Genomic DNA, 10,506 nt, shown 5'->3' on the forward strand with positions numbered 1-10,506 from the left:
CACAACGAGGAGGGCGGACTGAGTAGATCCTTGTCCGTCGTACATTGGCTCGTCAGCAGTTCCCGGGTTAAGGGCGATGTTGATGAGCTGATTGATCAAATTTGGCGGTGCACAGCCGCCAGAGTCGCCGCCGAAGTTGAGCGAACACTTGTCTTTGAGTGGATCCGTGCTGGTACATGCACGTCCGTCGTACGTAATCCCATCTATACATGAGCCCATTAGCTGGCGTTGATCCCAGTCAATAGCCCATTTTGTAAAAATGAGGACCACCATGTAGACAAAAAGACAACAATTGAATATCATCATTGGCAAAAATTCTAGGCAGAAGACTACACGTTCACCGAAATAGAGGGCGTTGAGACCCTTGAGAAAGATGCCCCCGCTCATTTGTGCGACGCCAAAGATGACAGCTGTTTTCATCTTCATTGAATTGAAAAAAAGAAGTTCATTTGAGGAAATATGCCAAACTGGATCAACGCCGAACGGGTAGACGTTGCTTGCTGTGCCGTAAGATGCGGTTGTATTTGCTATACTTCCAGGAGACACGGTCCCACTGAGACCATTTTCCGCGCCTCCCCAGCGATAGCCCGAATCGAAGAGCGCCAGCGCAAGAGAGAAGCAGTCGTTGTATACAAGACCGACGTAGACAGCGCATGCGCCCATCATGGTTAGCATATAACGGGCGGAGTAGATGCCGTCAAGGATTTCATTGTCACCCACCGTGCCTGCCGCTTTACCTGCTGCGAAAGTGGGATAGGTCGCGAGTAGATAGAGGCCGCCCAAGAGAATACAAGTCCCATGGCCAATATCACCATACATCATTCCAAAAAGAAAGGGGAATGTGACCGACGTAAAAAGCGCCGGATTTATCTCCTTATAGCGAGGGACGCCATATGTGTCGACAAACTCCTGGAAAGCATAAGTAAAGTCGTTGGTTTCGAATGATGTCGGTGGCAATGGCCATGGTTTTGGAACTGGTGAGAGCATTGATGCACCGGCAAGATCCATGGCTGCATGTGTCCTAGTGACCAATGCTCGCGCTTCTGCTTCTGCTGAAGCGACGATCCAACCCTCCGCGCGAAGCATGCCGCTCACATCCGCGCGAAAGAGATTGAGCACGTGGTAAACTGCCTTCTCGCGAAGCACAATCACCTTCCATTCGCGATAGCGTTGTGATAGGCGAGAGCAAAGCGCAAGGCGCAATTCCCGGTTTTTCAGAAGCACTTCGCGCGCCTACGAATTGCGGCCTACGTTACGGGTCCGGGGGGGGGGGTGGGGTCATAATGTCTATATACTCGGGGAAAATGCGTCTGCAAGCTCCGCAGTTGTCTCTCGGACAATGGCGTTTAGGCGAGCAGAATCACCAAGCGCGGTGTGGTCTGGAACGGGGTACTGGCGAGCACCAAACGCCCCACAAATTTTGTTTATGATGGTACCAATCACATCAGATTTGAAAAACACGATGAAAACCATCTTGCGCTCCGGTTTGCCTGATGCTGCATCTGCAATCGGTCGTTCCACTTCCGCAAAGCGTGCAAGGCAGTTACCCCTCGTCGAGCGGAAAAGCATTCGCTCGAAGCGTGCCTTTTCCTCGACATTCACAACACCGACTGTTGATGAGAACTTCATGTCTGTCTCTACAGAACGTTGGAAACCACCTCCAGCTAGACCTGTTTTCACCTTAGGATGATCATATGAGGCTTGAAACGAACCTGAGCCTGCAAAATCATCTGCCAGGAGGGGCTGCATGCCATCCTCTGAAGCGACTGGGGCACCATATGCATCATTAAGTGGGTTGACAACATCACCCTCTGAAAATATAGTCACCGCCTCCGTCTCGAAGAAGCTCTTGCCTTTTTCAAGACATTCTTGGTACTCGATCTTCTCGTTATACTTGGTTGTGAGCTCCTTAGAATAGTTGTTCAGTTCCAAAAGTTGCTCTTCGTATTTCTCCAGCTCTGCTTCCAGAGTGTCGAGCACAGCAGCGCCAGACCTACATGTGACAGCCTAAAGTATAAATCGTGCCATCGCTCGGCTTACCGCGGACTACTGCCCGACTCTGCCCGCCTCATTGTAGAGACATTTACATCATACGAGCTCCCAGGCCTAAGGCACGTGTTGGAGGAGAGAAGCAATACGCTACAGACTGACATTATCGAAAGTCCAAAGGCTTGAATCTCCTTGAGCACGTAACGAAGCTTGCGTTCAAGCTCGTCACACCTGGGAAACTGAATTTTCTCACACGTGCGATCGCATGTTAATTTACCTTTTGATGTAGCTAACATAGCGCCGCTGAAAAGGTGTCTGTTCCGGGTTCAAGTCAGTGAATTGGAGTACGCCAAGGGCCCCCAGATTGTAGACACACTCGTGTGCTGCATCTTCGCTCAGAATAAGCGATACATACTTCATATCCCGTGAACGCCACCATGAGCCCATCACCTCGAGGCAACGCGCGGTCACCGGAGACGCGGTGGAATTTGGGAACTCCCGAGCTTGGACTCGGTCGACACGAACGTCGTTATGGGGGTGCACTATGGTCCAGTAGACTGAGCCTATGGTCCAGCGTGGAAGTAGACCTTGAGGGTAACTTGAGGAAGAGTCAGGAAATAATCCCCGAGATACGTGGTCCGGTATGTTAGAATCCGAGTATGCTAACTAGTATGAAGCACCAGCATAGTATAGCATGAGCATAGCCAGTAAGGCAGACTTAGCATAGCCAGCATAGGCAAGTATGAGCGTCCCAGCATAGGGAGGATAGCATAGTCCCGAGGGAGGATAGCATAGTCCCGAGTTAGGGTAGCATAGCCCAAAGAGCGGAATGTAGGCTCCCTAGGTAGCTGGCTTATCGCCAAGCGCACTTTGATTGTGCTTAATCACACTCGCGTTCTGACTTCGATAGTCGCCGTTTATCACGGTAGGGCCCCCGTCGAGCGGCGGTTGCTCCGCGCTCAGGACCCGTCCACGCCCTTTTACTAGTAATCGCTGGTACACTGGCAGAGCCACCCAGTATTTCCCCCCTCTCCTTCATACTTTCTAACCCTGCTATAGTTGCGTCCCGCACTGTAATAGACGGAGAGTCTTCCTGGACGTAGTGAGGCCGGCCGGTCCTCTGCCCGTTCGTCCAGTAGTAGCCCCGGCCTGCGCGCACGGATGAGCTCCAGCCGGGGCCTGGGGACGATGTTGCGCGTGAGGATCGCGCCCTCGCCGTCGATCGGGATCGCCGCGAAGCAGAAGAGGCCGTGCCGGAGCTTGCCCTCGAGGTCGTGGATCATGGGGTCGCCTCGGGCCTTTGACATCTTTTGAATATTAGAAAGCCTTTCAATAGTCACACTCGCGTTCTGGGGGCGATAGAGCCCACCCATCACAGCTCTGTGCCAAATATGACTGACGTCTACTATGCGGCATGCTAAGCCGCATCTCCTCTACAACAAGGGCAGGTGCCGGATGCGCACTCTCTGCACAGCTCCAATGCCCCCCCAGCGCCGACAAACGGATTCGTCGCTTTTTCCTTGCCGATGGTGGTTTGTGCCCCATGGCCACATATAACTACAGTCTTGTCCGGCAGATCGAATAGCCTAAAAGAAACTAACAAATGACAAACACCGAGAGGAGTTATGTTTCTGTTACCGGCGGTGGATCGAGCTCACGAGTTGCCTGGCATTGCTTTTGTTGTCCATGGCCTACAGCGATCATCTTGAGCTAGATCTAGTGATATATCTGGCACAGCGCTGCTTGACAGGGTAGCCGAACCAGGTAGTGCGCCCAATGGACCCCGCAAAGAGTGTGTCGCCAGAGAAGAGGGTCGGGCCGTATTCCGCTGTTTCGACCAGCCATGATACTGAGCCCGCGGTATGGCCTGCGTTGTGATTCAAATTTGCTTACTCTCAATTCAATATTGTGAAACGCGTCAGCATTTCGCGAAGTTATTTGCCTGGCGTGTGGATGCAGCGGCATTTTATGTAATCCCCACACTCGACAACATCGTTGTGCGCCACGAAGCAGTCAATAATCGGCAGGTTACCACACGGTACGGAAACTCCAAAATGTTGGCACTGCACCTGCACACCTAACAGAAGGATCAATTCAGCTCAACTTGGAATCAACCAACACGTGGGCTGGCGGCTCCAGAGTACAAGATCATCCTGATGCATGAAAATGGCTGCTGATGTTTGCTGGCGTAGTTCATCTGCCGCAAGGATGTGGTCAAGATGCCCTGTATTTTTAGCATGGCTATGTGGGGTAAATTGTAGGTCGTGCACCATGGGTGATAAGAATTTGTGTCAGGCAGAGGCGATGTTCGCTCAACAGTTTCATAATTTGTTCGATGTCCCCTCCCGGATCAATGCATATGGCACGTTGGTCTCTAAGATCTCCGATTACCGTACAATTACCTGAAATCCGCCATGCTTGCATATGAGCGAGAGACACGGGTCGCTGCATCCAAACGGGTTGATTTTAAATGTCTCCCATATGAGTGTTTGCACAGTCCACGAGACAACCGGTTCGCGGTTGCTCATAGATTATTATCACAGCCCCTTTCGGCAAAACCTTTATGACATAGTCGTCTTCCTACGGTGGAATAGATCTGATGAGCCAAAGGATAGTGTTTCCGTCCACTTCGCCTTTCGTATCTCCCACTAGCCTGAGCTAAAGGAAGCAAGTAAGATCCTCCCTCAAGGGGAGGTTGAGCTCAGTTTCAAGTAAAGATGCCAGAATGAAGGCCGACGGACCGCGCTTGGATGGCGCGGCCACCTCAGCGGGGATGGAGGAGGGTAGGGCAGGGCGGGTGCTTCATTCGAGCCGAAGGAGGGTAAAAAAATAAGCCGCGCCACCCCGGACCCCGGGGAAGCGGCGAGCTGGGAGAGGACCACCACAGCCAGCAGTTTTATTTAGCTGGATGATGATAGGTGGTCTAAGCTCACTAACTCGTCACCGGAAACATACTAGTATTGTACTGGCTTGGGGCGGGTCGTTTGGGGCGGGCCGCGCCTCCATAGGCGTGGGCGGCGCCTCGGAGGTCCCCCGCGAGGCGTGAGCGGCGGAGTTGAGGTCCCTTTTGAAGGGCAAGCGGCGGTGTTGAGGTCCAGGTTAGCGTGCAAGGTTTGGGTTTGAAGCCCAAGTTGAAGCGGCGTTTAACATATCCCGCCGGCGGGATATGTTACTAGCGACGCGCGCATCAGAATAAGGCGACTGACCAAGGTGGGCAGGCGGGCGGGAGGGGGGTTCAATAGGTGCTTAGCTTCTCGAGTTGGCGTTGCTAACATAGAGAGCTGCAGGCAGGCAGACTCGCCCGGAGGACCCGGATATGATGTCCATTTTGTTGAGGTCTTGAAGATCTGCGTTTGTGTTCGCAACGTGGGTGCGAAGTCGATTGAGTCTCGCTTCTGTCAGCGAGGCTCTTTCATCACTCTGCTGCGAATTCGAGTTTTTATGGGCAAGGATTGCTTCCTGTTTGACTTCAAATTTACCCTGTCGAATCTTTTGGAGAGTTTCGTAGAGCTGACGCTTGTGTACTTGTGCGCTAGTTTCATCTCTCTCAGGCCTTCGTTGTGGAGGCTGGTGGCGATCCTTCTTTTCTCGCCGTGATTCAACAAAGCGCCGGAGTCGCATGTCCTGCCAAAGAACATCATTCCCACCGTCTGAAGGGAGCTCAAGCCATTCGTAGAGCTTGACAACCGCCATGAGATTGGTGTGAGCACGAAGAGTATCGCCACTGTCGCAAGTGTCTGAGTCTTTCGATAAACGATAAAGAATATCGAGGGCGTGCTCGTTGGCAAGATTCCGCGTACCAACACAGGCGTGGATTTCTTGCACCGCTTTAAGCTCAGCAATAATGCGCTCGCTATTCTTGGAGTGCATGTCAACAAGTTCCGGCGAAAGCCGCTTATTTTTGTATTCATGAGCAATGCGAGGCCACCACGGCCGGAAGCGAACGACGCCGTATTCTTGTTGCGACACTTTGCAGCCGGGTGGATATGAGCCAGCCATTGAACCCCGAGCTGGGCCATGATTTGGGAGCTCGGATATGTCCAACGTGTACACCTCAACTGGCTGATCGTGGCAGAGCAGGATGAAGTGGAAAGGCTTTGCAAGATTGAGAGTGTCCCAACCACAAAACTTCTGCCACTTTTGCGTTTGTAATTTCTGAGCGAAATTGTTCCTTACGGGGCACGTGATTGCATCGACAAGTGCGTGGGCGACTGGTGCTGACTCAAACACTCCTAATATTCGTATATAATTACTCTCTCTCATCGAACTAAACATTGCTTCAGAATTCAGCCTCGGTGCGTAATGTTGTACCAGAGCGAATGGTGCCTTGCTTGTGGATCTTCTTTTCCCGATATCCTCGTTCCCAGCCGACCACACAGCGTCCCATTCTCTGGGTCGCCCGTGGCTCTCCAAATAGACTGGTGTTCGCAAGTGCTGCGGTGCCCGCAGGGGCGCGCCCTCTAACAGGTCTATGTGCGCGTGGAATTCCGGCACAGACTGTGTTGTCTCTAGGAGCCCAGCTTCTAAGAAGGTGGTCACGTCGGAGAGTCGTGCACCCCGCATCCCCGTACGGCTATAAAAAGTGAAATTCTTTTGTATCTTGTGCACGTGATATGTGCAGGTGATATAGCCGCCAGGATATATCAGCCAGGATATTCAGGATACAGAGGAGAGAGACAGAAGATATATCTCGTACTCGAGTACGAGTATCGTCTGTCGCTGACATCCTCTTCTATTATTGTGCGCCTGAGCGCACCCCAGGAAAATCTTCTTTTGAGGGGAGTGAGGGGATAAATGTCAGGGAATCAGGCGGCGGGCGCACCGCCGGCAGGAGTGTCTAATGCTTTAGCGACGGGCACAACTGCGGGCGCGGCGAGCCCGGCCGCGGCGCCCGGCGCAACAACTGGGGGGGGAGACGGATCCCCCGGGGGAGGCCGCCGCCCCGGCGTCCCCGGCAGCGACCGCGGCGCAGCCAAGGATGCGGATAGCGGCGTCGCCGGGCATGGGCGAGGGAACTGACGTGCGGATTAAGCTGACGGATGAGGTGTTTGGCGTGGGGGTCGTCACCGGGCAGCGCAACTTTGATGGGACCTACCCGGTGGCAGGTCAGCTTGATGATGGACAACGCGGCCCAGTGGCAAATTTGTTCCATCACAAGGAAATTTTCACGGTGCCCGAGTTTGAGCGGAATTATGCTGATCGGCGAGGTCATCTACCGGGCAGTGCGCCCGAGATGCCGCGGATAGCGGCACGGGACGCCCCGGCGGCCCGGGCGCCTGCGCGGTACGCCATCGAAACGGTGCCTCCGGGTTTCGGGTTGATGGGCGGGGCAAACCCTTTGTCAGGGGAGTCCGCGCAGCGGGGCGGCACGTCAGAACTGCGCGTTTTCATGCCGGGGTGGTTTCCAGAATGTTGCTTCTTGTGGGTTCGCGCCCAGTGCGGCTCTTTCTAGGGGCTGAAGATGCTGCTGGCGCTGCGAGCCACATGCTGGGCGAACCAGTTTGATTTGGCCAGTGTCATGTGGGATCCGTGACTAAACCCGTGGGCATACATAGCACCGGAGGAGGACTACCCGCCGGACGTTTTCTAGCCATGGAGGGATATTCCGGAGAGCGCGCGGAAATCGTGGGCAGCCCGGCCCTCGGGCTTCCGGTGCAGGTGGCATCGCGAGTTCGGATACAATCCGTACCGGGTGTTGTCCTACCGTACCCGGTACTGGCACGGAGATGCCGGGGGGCGCGAGGCGTGGTACGCGATCAGGAGCTGGCATGCTCAGAGAGGCAGGCTGTTTTCAGAATAGACGGCGCGCCCGGCGAGGCTTATCCCCCGGCGCCCGTTCGTCCCCGGCTCACCGGGGGACGCATGGCCCAGGTGTTTAATCGAGGAGCTGATCCAGCATCTCGGCGGGTCGCACCAGGGACAGCGCATGCTTTTGGCAGTGCGCCTGTCCTGTTCTGGGAATTGTTTTGATTTAGGCAGGCTCATGTGGTCGCTCAAGTATAACGTGAGCGCCTACGTGGGCGGGCTGGATCGCTGGCCATCGATAGATTTCGGTTTCCGGACCAGATGGCATCGGGAGATGGGGATGCACTGGGTGGTCGCCGAAGGGCGCCGGGGCACGGTCTACAGGCGGCAGTGGGACCGCGACATCCTGGACCGGCACGAGGTCTCTGGGCGGGCACTCGCCACAGCGCAGTTGGAGGCGTCGTGATGGCACCGTGCCTGCAGGCTGCAGGGAGGCGCCTTGCAAGGCTGGTGAGGGGATCATCGGCGGGGCGTGCAACCGGAGCTCGACAGCCTGTTCTGGAAGGACAGGTCTATTCGGTGCAGCGGTTCGGAGGCAGAGCAGACGTTGAAGGCCGTCGTTCAGTGGTGGCTGACCCGGGCGGAGCTCCCCGCTCCCAAGAAAGGGGAGGTCGCCTTGCCGCCGTGGCGGTAGCGGAAGCAGCAAGTGGGGTTGCATCCGGGGGCAAGGGACCCCGGGACGTGTACGTTGCTGCCGAGGTCGAGGCAGGAGACCGCTCGCGCTCTAAAGCTGAAGTCCGAGTTGGAGGAATTGGATTACATGTGCGCCAGATACTTCCAGGCGGCGGCGCGCGGCTGGATGGCGCGTCGGCGCCTCAGGGGCGGCGCCGCACCAGCGAGGTGGTGGTGGTAATCGTCATGTTTCGTTTTCCCGGGCTTTTGGCCATGACCTGCCCAGTCATGTTTTGAGTACCTGCCCGCGGCCCTGGTGGGCGGCGGGCCGGGGGCGGAGCCCCCAGCGCGCACCGCGCGTCTGGAGGTCCGGGCGCAAGCCGTTGGGTTGGATGTGGCAACGGTTTGGGTTTTCCATTGATGCATTTCTCTTGGGGCTTAGTCCACCCCTGTTTTTGAGTGATTTGAAACGGACACAATTTTCTTTCTGCCCCCCCTTTGTTTAATGGCTTTCCGCCGGGGGCGAGAGACGCATCAATATTTTTCTACGTGGCCCGGGGCGATTTGGGTGTCCTTAGGTCCCGCGGTTTCGGTCGAGTTGGGTGGCAGGGACCCAAGGTGGGAGACGGGCATGCCACTTGTGGGGTCAATCCACGAGCAGCGGGATGCGTCGCTGTTGGCCGAGATGGCAAGGGGCATGCCTCAGGTCCAGGGACTGGCAGCAGCAATATCCAGTAGGGCCAGGTGCTTGAGATCCGGAGCCACAATCTCAGCGCGCGGTTCAATCCTAGAGGGCAAGGATAGCTGGCTGCAGTTCTGCGAGGAGCTCAAAGTGCATCCCATAAGGTTGCACGAGCCGACTACTCAGGATCTCATCGAGTTCGACACTATGCTGTACATCATGTTTCTGGCATGGAAGGTGCCGCGTATGGAGGCTGGGAAAGGGAGAGGCAAGGAGATCATTTCCGCAGATCTCTATTTGTCGCGGGTGAATGGGTGGGTACTTGATAGGTGCAAGCGGCCAGTGCAAATTGACCGAGTGTGGTACAATACACAACGGGAGGCCTACAAGGTCCAGAGGATCGCGGAGAAGGGCAGGCCTCCGCGACATGGGAAGCTAGCCTTTATTCCAGCTCATTTTGAATTGATCCTCAGGATCTCCGGGCTGGACTGGAACGAGCCTTGGCATCGCACGTGGTTAACAGCAGCTCAAGTAGCGTTCAATCTTGGCCTACGGGTCGGAGAGTATACCCAGCGGAGAGCAGAGGACTTCAATCCGAACACAGCCTTTAACATGGCTGACGTGGCCTGGTATAGGGCTAACGGCCAACCTTTTGACCCGGCAGAATTTGTAAGGCCAGGAGGCTGGTTGCGTGATAATGATTTCTGTTTGATCAACGCGATACCTACGAAAACGGATAGACTATTGCAGAAGTTCGCAGAAATGCAGTTCCCGCTTAAGAACTACGCGGGAAGTCGCACGACGAACGCATGTCTGGGTTTAGCGATTCTGGAGCTTCAGCGCAGGGTGTTTAACCCCGAGGAGCGAGCGAAGAAACCACTCTTCGAGAATCCAAAGACAGGCAAAGCCATGACGTATAATGAGTTTGCAGGCTTCTTTAAGAAGGTCTTGGCAGCTGCATTGGGCAGCGACCTCGCAAAGAAGTTTGGAACCCATAGCTTTCGAATAGGCGGAGCGACTACGCTGAAAGCCCAAGGGGTCCGTGATGATGAGATCATGGCCTGGGGAAGGTGGAGCTCAGATTGTTACCGGAGATATATCAGGGTGATGCTTAGCAGCCTGATCGGACTTGGGGTCCATCTCAATCCGGTATCATCAAGCGATATACCAGTCGAACAGCTGGATCAGCAGGGCGTGTTGCAGCGGACTGCCCTCACTTCGAGCCAGGCGTCATGTACGCCAGCTGCGGTGGCGCAGCTACCGCTCATGTCTAAAGGAGAGGCCCGGCGCGGAGCGCAGCTCTCGGGTGCGCTGGCTGCCTCCATCCTGACTTCAGGGACGGACTTTGATTTCGGAAGTTCCAATGAAGTCGAAGGGCGCTTCGAGCATTCGGATGACGAAGAGAGTCTGCCAGATGT

At 55.2% G+C, this 10,506-nt stretch overlaps 3 protein-coding genes across 3 annotated transcripts in view; 1 reads left to right on the plus strand and 2 right to left on the minus strand.

Moving 5' to 3' along the window:
- AURANDRAFT_53354 (hypothetical protein) overlaps window positions 1-2,481 on the minus strand; it is a gene marked incomplete at both ends in the record, with an annotated part of 3,625 nt that extends 1,144 nt beyond the window's left edge. Inside the window, 5 exons of the mRNA XM_009038173.1 lie at window positions 4-1,223; window positions 1,296-1,610; window positions 1,713-1,993; window positions 2,041-2,220; window positions 2,267-2,481. Coding sequence (XP_009036421.1) covers window positions 4-1,223; window positions 1,296-1,610; window positions 1,713-1,993; window positions 2,041-2,220; window positions 2,267-2,436 — 2,166 coding nt within the window. The remainder of the gene's footprint in view (window positions 1-3; window positions 1,224-1,295; window positions 1,611-1,712; window positions 1,994-2,040; window positions 2,221-2,266) is intronic.
- Window positions 2,482-5,235: 2,754 nt separating this feature from the next.
- AURANDRAFT_63372 (hypothetical protein) lies at window positions 5,236-6,552 on the minus strand (the record flags this gene model as incomplete). Its single annotated transcript, XM_009038172.1, has 2 exons — window positions 5,236-6,221; window positions 6,258-6,552. 2 exons carry the CDS (start codon window positions 6,550-6,552, stop codon window positions 5,236-5,238), a joined length of 1,281 nt encoding a protein of 426 aa, XP_009036420.1.
- Window positions 6,553-6,967: 415 nt separating this feature from the next.
- On the plus strand, window positions 6,968-10,506 carry AURANDRAFT_71418 (hypothetical protein; the record flags this gene model as incomplete). The annotated part of the gene is made up of 7 exons (XM_009037770.1): window positions 6,968-7,094; window positions 7,648-7,860; window positions 7,965-8,196; window positions 8,576-8,865; window positions 8,985-9,309; window positions 9,418-10,126; window positions 10,204-10,506. 7 exons carry the CDS (start codon window positions 6,968-6,970, stop codon window positions 10,360-10,362), a joined length of 2,055 nt encoding a protein of 684 aa, XP_009036018.1.

Source organism: Aureococcus anophagefferens (genome assembly GCF_000186865.1).
Source record: "Aureococcus anophagefferens unplaced genomic scaffold AURANscaffold_7, whole genome shotgun sequence".
Classification (NCBI taxonomy): domain Eukaryota; class Pelagophyceae; order Pelagomonadales; family Pelagomonadaceae; genus Aureococcus; species Aureococcus anophagefferens.